General features: G+C 34.9%; 2 protein-coding genes across 9 annotated transcripts in view; one reads left to right on the plus strand and one right to left on the minus strand.

Annotated features, from left to right (window-relative positions):
- The window catches only part of CD302 (CD302 molecule), a 130,297-nt gene extending 117,675 nt beyond the window's left edge, over positions 1 to 12,622 (plus strand). For all 3 annotated transcript variants that reach the window (XM_060016725.1, XM_060016726.1, XM_060016728.1), the window contains 4 exons: positions 4,931 to 5,047; positions 5,855 to 6,028; positions 7,301 to 7,327; positions 10,713 to 12,622. In XM_060016725.1, coding sequence (XP_059872708.1) covers positions 4,931 to 5,047; positions 5,855 to 6,028; positions 7,301 to 7,327; positions 10,713 to 10,915 — 521 coding nt within the window. In that variant the 3' untranslated portion in view covers positions 10,916 to 12,622. The remainder of the gene's footprint in view (positions 1 to 4,930; positions 5,048 to 5,854; positions 6,029 to 7,300; positions 7,328 to 10,712) is intronic.
- Positions 12,623 to 13,215: 593 nt separating this feature from the next.
- Positions 13,216 to 15,684, minus strand: part of MARCHF7 (membrane associated ring-CH-type finger 7) — a 49,076-nt gene continuing 46,607 nt past the window's right edge. For 4 of the 6 annotated variants that reach the window (XR_009520163.1, XR_009520162.1, XM_060016734.1 and 1 more), the window contains one exon: positions 13,216 to 15,080. Coding sequence is in view for 4 of the 6 variants with exons in the window: in XM_060016734.1 (XP_059872717.1) it covers positions 15,012 to 15,080 (69 nt within the window). In the remaining 2 variants the exon portion in view is untranslated. Of the gene's footprint in view, positions 15,438 to 15,684 lie in introns of all 6 variants that reach the window. The other 2 variants (XM_060016733.1, XM_060016730.1) reach the window with 2 other exon arrangements.

Here is a 15,684-nt window from a genome sequence, read left to right on the forward strand (position 1 = left end):
GCGTGCGGGCTCTCTCTAGTTGCAGCAAGCAGGAGCCACTCTTCATTGCGGTGGCTTCTTTTGTTGTGGAGCACAGGCTCCAGGCACGCGGGCTTCAGTAGTCGTGGCGCACGGGCTCAGTAGTTGCGGCTTGCGGGCTCTAGAGCACAGGCTCGGTAGTTGTGGCGCACGGGCTTAGTTGCTCCGCGGCATGTGGAATCTTCCCAGGCCAAGGCTTGAAACCGTGTCCCCTGCATTGTCAGGTAGATTCTTAACCACTGCGCCACCAGGGAAGTCCACAAGATTTTTTTAAAGGGTGTTTCCCCAACAACTATTTTCTATCTCTTTTTTAAAAACCATTTATGTCAGGTATACTTGGACATAAACACAGATTTCAATAAACAAATTACATTGGAGGCTTAGAGCCAAGAAAAGACATGTTCCTGTACTCCTATTAGCTTGTATGAACCACAAGGTCAGATTTCGTCGTCCAGCTTTAATACTTAACTTCAGCAGTTAAGCAACTGCATACTCTACAGAGGCATAGTTAATATTTGTTGACTGACTTCCTCTACAACTAAACTGTAGTTAATTGTATTTGCTAATTTTTTTTTTAGAAAAAGAAGCAAAATGAAATTGAAAACACCCAGCAACTTTGAGGCCTAAGTTTTGATTATTTGAAGTCCATTAACTCTACTTGTTCAAGTAGAGTAGCCACTTAGGAATTTTAAATCGTTGTATATAAATTTGCTTATAAAGTTTATCTTGTGTCTAAAGAAAAATGTCTTTTTTCCCAGTTAAATATTTATAAATTCAGTTTGTCTTACTGATTTGATTTTTTTTTTAATTTCTCATACATTTCTGATAATCTCATCATTTATTTGATCATCCTCTACATTTGCTTCCACTCTGGAAATATCCATTTCATTGATGAATCAGAAAATTAGCTAAAATTGGTTAATATTACCATTACTTTTTTTGGCTAGGGTGGTGTTTTGGTTTAGAACAGTAGGTGGACATGAGTTCAGTGTTTGCTATAGATGAAGAAGGAAAAGCATTAAGGAGTACTAGGACATTTACATTTGGATTTATAAAATCTTCACAGGTGTACAAAATCCTATCTTAAACCTATAATTAGGGGTATAGAAAATAGGTGACTTGTTACCTTTTGGACTGCTGAGAGCTATATTTAGAAATATTCCCAGTGCTTTGTGGTAATTTACTTGATGTTACTTGTACTTATTTTGGGTACTGTTACGTTCATCTAGGAAAATAACTGCGAGAGGCTAAAATTTTTCTTATTTTGCAACATTTACCTTTGATTTAGATATTTTCATTATAATAGAACAAATAAATATTTCCAGTCTTTCCTTTTTGTGATCTGTGTATGAGCTATGTCACTAACCATAAAAAGAATTAAAGACCCAAATTACATCTCAGCAGGTAGCATCACTGGTAATGCATTGTAAAAAAAAAAATTCGCTTGAGCACATGTGTTCTTCAGGGATTTATGCTATCATTTGTTAAAGAAAATTAAAGTGTGTCTTTTTTCCTGACATATTAATTTAAGTTTATACAGTATTTACTTAAATTGCAATGTTAAAAATCATTCAAGTTCCATTGGCTGACACAAGGTCAGAGAAAGGAATGAAAATCTCATCTCTGAACACCTAAGCCTAAACTCTAACCTAGTTAAATATCTCCCTTGAGGATTTTTCTAAAATGGCATTTTGGTTACATTTCACAACTAAATACAAGTAAGTATGAGGGTAAAACAGATTAAAAGTCTGTATGACATTTAACAGGAGGTGATAGCAGCTAGAACTGATAAGAAAACCATAATAGAATTTTTGAAAATGGAGCTATGACTGAGAGAGAGAACCTTGCTGAATTCTAACTTTGGATTAAAGTATTAAGTATTTTAGAGGCTTCCCTGGTGGCGCAGTGGTTGAGAGTCCACCTGCTGGTGCAGGGGACGCGGGTTCGTGCCCCGGTCCGGGAGGATGCCACATGCCGCGGAGCGGCTGGGCCCGTGAGCCATGGCCGCTGGGCCTGCACGTCTGGAGCCTGTGCTCCACAACGGGAGGGGCCGTGGCAGTGAGAGGCCCGCGTACCACAAAAAAAAAAAAAAAAAAAAAAGTATTAAGTATTTTAAAGGTCAGTCTTATTTTTTCTTTTCTTTTAAAAGTTCTTAATTACACGATTAGTGCACAGTCGCTATACAGAAAAGCACATATGCAAATATTTTAAAAATAAAATTACCCTAAACTGTACCATCCTAAGGAAATGTAATAACTATTAACATTTTGGTGAGTATCCTTCTAGACTTCCAACCCCTCAGGCAGATATATTTTAATAAATATTTGATATATATGTATATATACATGTATATACTATATGTACATATATATTTCCATAATCTACATTTTCCCTTAAACATATTTTTCCATGGCAGTAAATATAGAATGTATATTTCCTAATAACCGTACACTATTCCTCTATATGGATATGCCGTAATTGATTTAATCCTCTAATATTGGTTATTAAATTATTTCCAGTCTTCCAGTGTTGTAAATGTGATGATCATCAATGATTGTGCCTATCTGAGCAGAGCCAACGATTGCCTTGCATACATCTTGCCAAATTGTCTCCAAAAAGGTTTTACTAATTTTTACTCCAACTAACCACTTACGAGTTCCTATTTTTCTACACCCTAAGCCGGCACTGTTTAATTGGCACGTCTGAAACTCTTATTTTCATTCTTTTACCAGTGAAACTGCATTTTTCACACACTTCTTGTGTTACATTTCCTTTCGTGAGGGTGAATTGTCTTTTTTTTTAATTGAAGTATAGTCGATGTACAATACTAAGTAAGTTACAAGTTGAACAATATAGTGATTCACAATTTTTAAAGGTTTTACTCCATCTTTGGTTACTATAAAATATTGGCTATATTCCAGTGTTGTACAATATATCCTTGTAGCTTATTTTATGCATAATAGTACCTCTTAATCCCCACCCCTATGTTGCCCCCTTCCCCCATCCCTCTCCCCACTGGTAAGCACTAGTTTGTTTTCTATACGTGTCTACTGCCTTTTTTAACAGTCTGAGACCAATTTTTTTTTTCTTCTGTTAGGGTGTTTGCCTGTTATTTTTTATTCATAACAGAGCTTTAGTCTGCCCAGTTTTTCTTCTTTAACAGTATGGTTTGTTTGGGGGGAGATTTTAGGTCCTGTAGTTTTCTTTTCCCCTGTAGTTAAATTTATTTTTTAAGCCTCTTTTAGAAGATGTGAAAGTAATTGCCTAATACAAATTTTTCTTACCATGTCATGACCTAATGGTCCTTTCTCGTCTCCATATATCTGTTAATTACCAAAAAGTTACTGATTTTAGAGTGGTGTCATAAATACAATGGCCTATTATTTAAGTTTCCTATAATTTCTCAGTGTGTTCCCTGGATCGGCAGCATCAGTGTCACCTGGGAACCGGTTAGGAATGTAAATTCTCAGGCCCCATGTTACTCCAGCTAAATCAGAAGCTCTGGGTGTAGGAGCCAACATTGTTTTAACAAGCCCTCCATGTGATTCTGGTGCACACTAAAGTTGGAGAGCCACTGATCCAAGGCAGTATTCTCAAGTTTTCGGAAGTTTTTGTTAAGTCAGGATGATTTGGGAAGAATGTAATTTAATAATAGGAAAGACTTCCTCATCTCTCCATGTAGTACCTGGATTAGTCGTAGTACCCAAAGCTTCCAAGATAACTTTAAAAATGTTTAGGATCAAACTAACACACCATTGTAAAGCAATTATACCCCAATAAAGATGTTAAAAAAAAAATGTTTAGGATCAATGACTTCTCCTTGGAAAATTATGAAAATTTTAACTTCTAAAATTACTGAGACTGGAAAGTCATGTTTCTTAGAAACATTTTGATGTTTATTCCTCACTTAGCTGAGTACAGCTGAAAGGATGTATTTTTCCCAGGGGTTAGATGTACCTTCCCCACCAGATTTCTGGTTGCTTTTAGGCTCTGATGTCATCATTCATTCTTCACTTGCAAAAACATGCAATATCATGAGAGAAACGAACTCCATTAGCGTTTTCTCCTAAGTGTTATCCAGTTAAGACAGTGGAATGATTTTTTTTAATTTGCAAGAGAATCTTTGTTGGGTAAAGAAACAAGATTAAATATATCTGGGAAAAGTGAAGTTATTGCTAATATTTTATAGGCTGCTATGTAGCTTTTAGATTGAAAGGCTAGAAAATGTGAGACATAAAATATATGTGGCTGCTGCTCCTTACTCAAACCAGGTGAGACAGTACTAGGAAATATCAGCTATCCAATGAGAACAAGGACCAAGGACCTCCTTTATCACTTTCCCTAACCAGGACTTCCCTAAGGGCAACCACAGAGGAAAATATGGGAAGGCATAGGCTTCAGGCAGCAGGCACATGGCCAGTTAAGTGAGGCCGGTCAGAGACCACTTGTTACTTGAACTTCACTAGGTCTTGGGACTGTTCTGGCAAGTTGCCCTGGTAGTTTTCAGCTCTCCTGAGTGTGGTCAGAGCTACTCCTCCCTATAATTGTGAACTGAGGGCAGGAGGGGCCATGATTGCTAGAGGAAGGGGCAGTGAAAAGTTGAGATGCAGGAAGTGTGTTCTACTGCTCCAGCCTTCCCATGATGTTTTCTTTCCGTGTTGTTTACGAGATTAGTTACTAACCCTAAGTGAATGAAATAAAAAGTATGATTCTGTTCAGTTTATCACATTATCATTTTACTTTTCTCATGAGTATATCGTCTCTTCAGAAATGTGCATGTCTTTTTCAAGCTTAATTTTTTAAAAGGATGTAAAATATAATGTATTATAATAATGTATAATTTGTATATACTTCATGTGATTTTCATTGATTTGGGGAACATGCTGATTTCTTCTCCCTAAAATAATTTCAGGAGCAGACATGATAAGCATACATAATGAAGAAGAAAACGCTTTTATACTGGATACTTTGCAAAAGCAATGGAAAGGCCCAGATGATATCCTATTAGGCATGTTTTTTGACACAGATGGTAAGTGATATTTATACTTAAATTGTTTCTTACATTTTTTTCTTAATGTTAGTAAAACTGATAACTTTCTTTTAGATTCTTCAATTCTGTAGTTCGCTATTTCCTGTGGTTTCCAGGGACTGTATTTTCAGTATGCACCCATGTACCACAGCTTTGCCCTGAGCAGCTCAATGTGTGTCACATATGAAAGTTAAAGTTGATTCTTTCATCTGGATTAAAATATGGCTGTAGACTCAGTATTTCTGTAATATGGTAGGGTAATAAAAATTGGTACTAGTGTCAACAATAGGATAAAGATAGACAACTGTCAGGGTAATACTATGTAAATGTATTTACTGTCACTGTTGAAAATAGAAAGTACATAATTTTCAAAATGAAATGAAATTACTAAGGTTACCATTAACATTTTAACTATTTTCTTGACTATTTCTTCATGAAAATTATATATATATTTTAATCACAAATGGGATCTTCTTCAGAACCTTTTTGAACCAGTATCTTTTGCCTGTGTACAGGATATATTCCTCCTTCTAATTTAAATCCTACAATCAGAAGTTTAGACCAGACATATCTTAGTAACTTCCCACCTTTAAAACTAGACCCAGGAAATCCCTGGTGTCCAGTGGTTAGGACTCCATGCTTTCACTGCTGAGAGCCCGGGTTCGATCCCTGGTTAGGGAACTAAGATCCCACAAGCCATGAGGCGTGGTCAAAGAGTTAAAAAAAAATAAAGCTAGACCCTTTCTTTGACTTTCTTTTAACACATTTTATACTGTCATAATGTTAAAAATTTTCCTTAACTGACAGATGACAGCTTCAAGTGGTTTGACAAGTCAAATATGACATTTGTTAAGTGGTCAGACCAAGAAGATGACAAGGATCTAGTTGACACCTGTGCCTTTTTGCACACCAAGACAGGTGATTGGAAAAAAGGAAATTGTGAAGTTTCTTCTGTGGAAGGAACCCTTTGTAAAGCAGCTAGTAAGTATAATTGAAGGCTTTTTTCCATTCTAAGAGAGGTGGGGAAAATAGGACTGGTTTTAAAATAATTTTCTTTGTGATGTGTGCCTCAATATAAAGAAGAAGTAAGACTTCAGAAGATACTGGGTTGGTTTGCTCCCAAGACTCTTGGAAGTCAAATATGTAATCCTATTACATTTCAGAGGTAGGGCCAGATCATGTGAACCAGGCATACTTTTATTCTATCTGCTTATTCTTAGAGCTTCTAAGAAGTCAAAAATTTCTTATGTTGTTCAAAGGAATTATAATAGCCTCTTTGTGATTTGGTTAAACAGTGGAAGTGGTGAAAAATAATCATGGCTGATTCCAGAATTCTAATGTTAGTGTAAAAAGAATTTGATTCAAGGACATCTTTGATTAGGCCAAGAAAAATTGCATCATAGTTTATAATTTACTCTGGATTAAAGTATAAGTTTTCTTCTCTCACATCACAGTGCTTTCTAATGAACAAAATTATCCTGTCCCAAAATATTTTCATATTATTGTTAAACATTAGTTCTTTTATGTTGTAGAAAGAATTGTTTTCTCACTAAAGACATTTAAATTTCAAAATACAATTTTGGGTTGCTTGAAACAAGACAGAAACAGACATTTCCCGCATTGCATCCTTAATATTCCCCCCTTCTACTCCAACTGCAAACCAAAACTGTACATCTGCCTCCGATTATTTCCTTTCTTTACATCTGGAACTACATACAATTTTTTTTTTTTTAAACTTGCCCCAGCAGGGTTTTTGACTAATCAGTCACACTTTTATGGTAGTAGCATTTGACTTCCAATATTTGTTGGATTTTTAGAAAGTTGGTTCTTTTCATATACTATGCCTCAGGGCACCATTATATAAGCCAAATTTTTAATTAAACTATAACTTCAATACATCAGAAATAGTGAGCAAGTCTGTACTACCAAGGTAAGGTCACAATTGTATACTTTTACTGTTTCTACAGACTTTCCAACCCAAATCCTCTTATTTCCCTCACTTCATCACACTGTCTTTTTCTTGAGTTCCCTTATTCTTTTTCCACCAACTGAGCTAATGAGTTTTTACCTCTCTACATCCTTTTTTAAAAAAACTGAGTTCAAAACAGATAATACAGACACATGACCAAGCAACAGAAATATGGGTAATACTAAGCTATTAAAGGGTTCGTTTTAAACTACTTTGAAAGTGTTTAGAAGCATTCTTAGAATAAGGCATACTTAAATTAATTATGATTTTCTTTTGTATTCTAGTCCCATATGAAAAGAAATATTTATCAGGTAAGTATGGTCTTTTGTTATATTTTTCCCACAAGAAAGAATATATTAAGATTCTAGCATATTAAAGTAGTACTGAAGACCTCTTTAATTATATGACAGTGTAAAGTAGAACAACTTTTATAAGAATACAGAAACACTTGACACTTTAAATATATCTGCAAGTTATGTATGAAATGAACATTTTTTTAAAACCAAATTCTATCTCCTCATTGCTCCATTATCTGTTTTTGTGGAAAATGACTGCATCTTTTGTTAAAAAATTTTTTTCTTATAGCTGTAATTACAGTTCATGAAGAATCTGTCTTAGGGCTTACTAAATGTATTTTTTGGGAAAGGAACAGGTAATATATTTACATGGTTCCAAAAGCAAAACTATATAAGGCAAACACTGAAAACTCTGTCTCCTTCCATCCTATTCTACCTGAACCCTTATTGGGCACTAATTCAGTTTCTTCTTTAAATGTCTAGTGTTTCTTTTGCCAACATAAACAAATTAAGAGATATGACTTACTTTTTTATTCACTAAATATCTCTCCATATCATTACCTATAGATAAATCTTCATTCTTTTTTACAACTGTATACTCTTCCATTGTATAGATACATTCAATTATTTACCAACTCCAGACCCCTACTGGGTTGTTTCCAAACATTTGCTATTATTACAGTGCTGCAAGGAATGAATCACCTTGCACAAAAACATGTTTATCTTAGATTCCCTGAAATATAACTGCCGTATTGAACGTGAATATGTAACTTTGATCAATACTGATAGTTTCAGAGAAATTGTACCATTTTGCATCCCCAAAAATAATGTGTGAATGCCAGTTATGAAATTTTTGCAAATTGTGTAGCAGTTTTTAACCTCCATATTTTTGATGTGTAATTAACTGAGGATAAAATGCACAATCTTAAATGTACACCTTGGTGGTTGCTTATGTATAAACCTGTATAACCACCACTCAAATCGAGATAGAACATTTCCATCACACCACAAAATTCCCGCATGCCCCTCCCAATAAACGCCCACCCTACCAGCATCCACCCCACAGGCAACCACTTTTGCTTTCTATCATCATAGGTTAGAGTTGTTTGCTCTTGAACTTCACATAAATGTAACTTTTTCAGTCAGAATATTTTGATTCATCAGTGCTGCACATATATATTGTACTTTTTCTATTGCTGCATACTACTTTATAAACACACCATAATTTGTCCATTCTCCTGTTTATGGATATTTGATCATTATTAGTCTGGCATGAATGTGATCGTACTATGAACATTCTCATACTCTGTTTTTTGGACCTTTGTTCTCATTTTCCTTGAAACAGCCATAGGGTAGCTAATAATGTTTAGCATTATTAGAAATAATTTTTCAAAGTGGTTGAACCATGTTAACATTCCTGCTGACAAGTTCCATTTGCTCTACGTCTATCCGATGATGGTCTTGTCAAATTTTAGCCATTCAGATGGGTATGTAGGGTGATCTTATTTTTATTTTTTTGCGGTACGCGGGCCTCTCCTGTTGCGGAGCACAGGCTCCGGACGCGCAGGCTCAGCGGCCGTGGCTCACGGGCCCAGCTGCTCCGCAGCATGTGCGATCTTCTCGGACCGGGGCACGAACCCGTGTCCCCTGCATCGGCAGGCGGACTCTCAACCACTGCGCCACCAGGGAAGTCCGAGTGATCTTATTTTAATTTCCCTGATGAAAAATGAAGTTGAGCACCTTCACACATTTATTAGCCATTTGGATATCTTCTTTTATAAAATGCCTATTCTTTTGCCCTTATTTTTTCCTTAATATCATGATTATTCAGTTTGGAGCTTGCTATGACAGAAGAGGAGGAAAGGAGTGTTTATGGGTTCACTGGGTTCATGTGTATATAGGAGAGTTAAATCCTCACTCTTCTATAAGATGAATATAACATCTAAAAAAAAATCAAGCAAAGCACCACCTCACACTCATTAAGTTGGCTATCAAAAAGAAAAAAGAAAGGGAAGAAAGGGAGAAAGAAAGGGAGAGAGAGAAAGAGAAAGAGAGAGAGAAAGGGAGGGAGGAAGGAAGGAAAGAAAAGAAAGAAAACAGAGGGACTTCCTGGTGGTCCAGTGGTTAAAACTGTGTGTTTCCACTGCAGGGGGCATGGGTTTGATCCCTGGTTGGGGAACTAAGATCTCACATGCTGCACGGTGCAGCCAAAACCAAACCAAACCAAGCCAAAAAAAAAAAAGAAAACAAAATAACGAGTGTTGACAAGAATGTGGAGACCGTGGAACCTCTGTGCACTACTGATGGGAATGTAAAATGGTGCATCCGCCGTGGAAACAGTACAGGAGCTTCCCCCAAAAATTTAGCATAGAATTACCATATGATCCAGTATATACCCAAATGATGTGAAAACAGGGACTTGAACAGAATTTAAACAACCATGTTTATAGCAGTATTATTCTCAGTAGCCAGAAAGGTGGAACCAAATCAAGTGTCCATCTACAGATGAATGGGTAAGTAAAACATGGTATATACATAGTATGAATATTATTCAGCCTTAAAAAGGCAATTCTGACACATGCTACAACATGCATGAACCTGGAGGACACTAGGCTAAGTGAAATAAGCCAGTCACAAAAGGACGAATACTGTATGGCTCTAATTATTTGAGGTACCTGGAGTAGTCAGCCTGAGAGACAGAAGGTAGAATGGTGGTTGCCAGGGAGAGGGGGGAATGGGGACTTAATATTTAGTAACAGTTTTCAGGTTTGCAAGATGAAAGTTCTATAGTTGAATGGTTGTGACACAGCACAACAATGTAAATGTACTTAATGCTACTGAACTGCACACTTTAAAATGGTTAAGATGGTAAATTTTGTTATGCATATTTTACAATTAAAAAAATTTTTTAAATCAGAGAGCAGTATAAGCATGCATGGAGGCAAATAACAGAAGTAACAAGAGTGGCTGCTTTGAGGAATGGTAATTAAGGGTGAGTAGTAGTAGGGCAGGAAGAACACAGTATTATCATTACATACCCTGTAGAACTATGAATTTTAAGCTATGCACATGTATACTCTGGATAACATAAAATGATATATGCAAACAGGAAATATATGGTGAAACCTTCAGTGTGGATAATTTCCATTTTAGGATCTTAAAGTAGACTGGAGACCTGCAAAGTTTATTTCAAATTTTGAAGTATGGCAATTATTCAAGCTAAGAAATAATAAATCTTGATAGGAATAAATGTGTGTAACTGTTTTTCTAACCAATGTGAGAAATTCTCAAAATAGTGAAATATTTATGTGATGAAACTATATTTGTGCTCCCCAAAAAGCAATGCTATCAACTTGTGTATCCTGATTTCCCATATTTTCTTTTGTCTTTTCCTTTTCAGATAACCACATTTTAATATCAGCTTTGGTGATTGCTAGCACAGTAATTTTGACAGTTTTGGGAGCAGTCGTTTGGTTCCTGTACAAAAGAAGTTTGGATTCTGGTTTCACCACAGTTTTTTCAGCTGCACCCCAATCACCTTATAATGATGACTGTGTTTTAGTAGTTGCAGAGGAAAACGAATATGATGTTCAATTCGACTAAGGTTCTGGAAATCTCAGATTAAGACATCAAATACCTTGACAGTGATTCCTATGCAAGATTTTAATATAAAACCTAACAATGAAAATCATGGTTTTTATGATTACCTAATTCCAGTAACGTTCACTATTCTCATGTTATCACTGACTGTGACAAAAATTAATCTTTAGGATTATAAGAACAAAGTTTTTTAAAAAGGAACAATCTTAGATATAATTTAATGGTTTTAACCACCTCCCCAAATGCACCTTTCACTTGAATGAAGGAAAGCTTAAAGCCTGATTTACTATTTACTAATAGTAAATCAGGTAAAAAAAAAACCAAAAAACCCAGTCTACTTGTTTTACCTCCTCCATCTTCCCTCCCAGAGTGAGTTGAATCACCTTGGTTTATAGTTGAATTAAAAAAAAAAAAAGAAAACTTCTACTTATCACTATAATTTTAGCAATCACTAGGCCTTTAGTAATTTCTATGGTCTTGCTCCTTTATCAATAAGATATGGAGAATAAACCTGACCTTAAAATAGATTCTCTATATTTAGATATCACTTATGCTGGTTACTCTGATAATTCCTCTAATATTTCCATCTTCATGATTTACATGCAGAAAATTTTACAGATTTTTAACACCCCATATGCCATGTAATTATACAGTTTCAGTACTCTTAGAACACTGTTTTGGACCACAAACAAACAGTATTTAGCACTGATCATAAATGGTCAGAATTTCAGTAAGATTTAATAAATTTTGTGAAACAAAAAAAAAATTACAGCCATACCAGGAAGGTGTAGAGGAGGCTGGCATTGCGGGTTAACGCTTGGGTCATAGTGTCCTTCAAGGATTTTTCTCCTACTGCCATATCTGTTCCTATATATCTCATGCTCCTCAAGCCTTGATGAAGTTTATCATTCAATGACATGAAACCTGTGTAAGCAATAACTGCAGAGAAAAACTAAATACTACTGTAGTGATCATGTTCAAAGTTTTCAGTATGTGTATTGTACATTTTAAGACAATGGTGAAATAATCATTTGGGGGGTAAAAAATGAAAATGGAAGAAAGCTGAAACTATGATTTCTTTAGCAACTTAAAAACACAGAATTAGAAAAGATAATGTATGTACTTCACATAAAATTGTATTTACTTTACGTAGAAACTTGGAAGTGCGAGGAAAGTAATCTCTCTCCCTAATGCATATCCCATCATCTATCATCTTATGGGAATACTTTTCATATGGATAGAGACACTATCTCTCAAGGTTGACCAGTGGCAACGAAGTCCTAGCTTGCGCCATCTGTTTCCACTGGCCACCATGAATCAGAAACATCCCTCGTCACAATTAATGGCAGTTTTCTTAATGAGACAATAACTGCAAAGTGAATAATGTGACTATGTGGTACTAAAAAATAAATTTTATACTAGGTGTTATTACAAAACAATTATGCTCTGTAAAAGCTTTGAGATTTTGTGTATTGATTGAGATGTCTATTTTATTACTGATAGAGTATTAATAGTGCTGCTAATCGTGAACATTAGACTGGAATTCCTTACTGCTTTTGCTACTCAAATTCTACCACTCCTTTAAGAACTGAGGCCAGCCATCTGTTCCTTAAAGCTTTGTAACTATCAATCACAGATCTTTACAGTATCTAATACAGTAGCCACTAGCCACATGTGGCTATTTAAATAAAGTTCATTTCCTCAATTGCACTAGCCATATTTCAAATGCTCAGATCACATGCAGTTAGGAGCTACCACGATGGGCAATGCAAATTGTAGAACATTTCCATTATCATAGAAAGTTTCAGTGGACAATGCTGCTCTAGAGTCTCCCCTTCCACTTCTACATAACTAATTTTCTTCAGTTCATTTCAATAACTTCTACCTAATAATGACAGCTCTACCAAAATGGCTGTTTTAACTGATTTAATTTTCCATGTTTGATTTTATTTTCAAACAAGTCCTTAAAGACCCCGGTAATGCAGTGCTAAATCTTAATTCTCTTTATATATCTGAACATCTGTAGTAGGCCCTTGTATCTATTTGGTGGTCAACAGATAACTGAATCATTCAAGTCTGTGTTTATTTTTAATATTAACAGTAACATTAGCATGCCTGTTTATATTCAGAATGTATAAACTGCTTTCTTCAAACATCTTGGTTCTACCCAATAATGACAATGTAATTCTTATGTTTGGCAACTATTACTACTATCATTACTTTTAGCTGCCATTTACTTTAACTACATTTTCTTAGGAATTTGCAATCTTAAATTCTTAGGAACTTGAGTAGTATATGGTCTCTATTTTGTTCAGAATTTAAAAGTGATACCAATGAAAGATTTTTCTTATTCCCTCTAATTCACATTTACAGGACATATGAAGCTAATACAACATTGAAATACTAAGTGGTACAAAGGAACTACAAGAATACTATAAAGCCCAAGCCACTGTCTGTATCTGTCATTTAGCAGTTAATATAGCAAAACCATAAATAAATTGTATGCACACCAATGGAATGTTTTCTACCATTTACTTAAAATTTTTAAATAAAAAATTCTGTGGGTTAACACACTACATTTTCATGCTGAGTTCTATTAAAAGCATAAATGTTTCAAATTCAAAGCATCCCTAAAGACCTGTAGAATAGATATTGATACTGACATCCTTAAATTTTGCATATCTGCTTTAAGGAAGGCAACGCAAAGATAACAGGCAGAAGTTGACAGGCAGAAGCTGAACAAATATTTTAGAAACAATTATATTTCATATAAAATGGGATTTAAAATAAGATTCTTGGCTATAAGGTTTGAAGGCTTCTTTGAGCACCAGTTTAAAAGGAAACATTTCAAACTATAAAGTAAATCAATCAGTATGCACTTTATTTCAAGCCGAAGTTTTACATTAAGACCAACAATCTGACTGAATGTGGGCAAACTGTTGATTCACATGTGAGAAATTACATGGTTTCTATTTGGGTTCTGAAAAAGTAGCTGGACAAAAGACTTTATTTAACCTGAAACCCACCTGCAGGCGTTTTTAAGTGTATCCTAAGGGTGTTGACAGAGAAAATATACAGTGTTATGGACATATACACAACTCAGGACCACAGTATGGTGAACAGTTAATGTTCATCTCTTCTCTAAAGGTAGTGAGAAATATTAAGTCATCAAATAAATGCTTAGAATTACCAAGGAACAGTTAAAAACGACCAGGATCCAAACAGGTTATTTATATCATATTTATCTATAAAGAAGTGACAACACTAAAAAACACATTGAAAACCAGTGTTTTAAATTCTGAATGTGGGATTTAAAAATATTTAACTTGAGACTGCAATAATATTTTTAACCAAATAGCATCTGACTGGCAATTCTGATATAATTTACAGCTGTAATATTCCTAAAAGGAATATCTACATACTATGGCCTATCAAATATAATCTGCATTTTGCACATCAATACAAAAAGTTATCCATTTGTACACTTTATATATTTTAAAAATTAGACCATTGCTAAGTGAATTTAGAATTCAAATTAAATTTGGAAATCTAATATAATGAATGCTCTTCTTAACTTTCTCCCCATTCTTTTTTTTTTTAAACACTGGAAGCAAGTGATTATGAAAATGAGACCGCAACTTAAGGCATTTTAAAAATAAAAATAATTAGGTGCCATTTGGCAATTTATTCTAAAAGCATACTTTGTCCCACTTTTTTCACTAACGAGACTAAAACACCAACCTTTTTTCATAAATATAACTACAGTAATCACAACACAAAAAAGGGCTGTCAGCATTGCTTAGATATTTAAAACAAGGGTAACACTTTCCCCACTCATCTAAAAGAAAAATACTTTTAATTACCAGTTTATAAACATCAGATTCACTGGCCATGTTAAAAGGTCCAGCAGAATTTTAATTCAGCAACACTTGAGAATGAACATATATATACATGCATAATATGTGTGTGTATATATATATATTTTTTCATTCTATATATATGTAGACAGTAAATGTATTCAATAGGTATTTCCCCAGAAAATTAATTCATACTTAATTGCCAGTTTTAATAAACACTGTTCACAGATCATCCATTTGTCTCATGTGAAGTTAGGCAATATCAAATGTTCTGTTATGGTCTCCATCTTCTTCAGAATCATCCTCTGAAGCTGTTGAAAGAAAACAGGATGATTAAGAATGATTTTAAGGGGGATGAGAATGGAAGTGTAAGTATGAAGCCAGAACAGCAATGACTTGTACGATAAAAACCCCAATGTAGTATATGCCAGGGTTAGGGCGGTCTGACTGTGGGTGAGGCCCGTCTACAACGCTCCCACCCCCATACTTTTTTCTTCTGTTAGTTTTTATTAAAATGAAAATGTTTAAAAATGTGATCCAAGAACATCTAAAAAGTTTCTGAGATCAATTTGTGTTCATAGTAGCTAATGAGAAATACACTAGAGAAAGAAAGAGTAAACTTAAGGCAAGTGCTCTCACACACCTGAGTAGAATCTGGCTTATTACCGCTGCATGTTTGATGTATCCGATGAGAATGAAAAAAATGTACATAGAATAACAGGTTATGGGTGTTCTTGAAATTTACATCAGAGCTATGTCTATACAATGCCAAGAAAAAGCTCTAGTTAGTCAAAAAAGCTTTATATAGACACAGCCTAAGTTAATATAATTGGATTTAGTAAAAACCTTTTGTTGAGATTATTCCTATGCCTCCACATTGTCAGAAATTTATCACTCTCGCAACATGTCCGACCT

The sequence above is a fragment of the Delphinus delphis genome, chromosome 7 (genome assembly GCF_949987515.2).
Source record: "Delphinus delphis chromosome 7, mDelDel1.2, whole genome shotgun sequence".
NCBI lineage: Eukaryota > Metazoa > Chordata > Mammalia > Artiodactyla > Delphinidae > Delphinus > Delphinus delphis.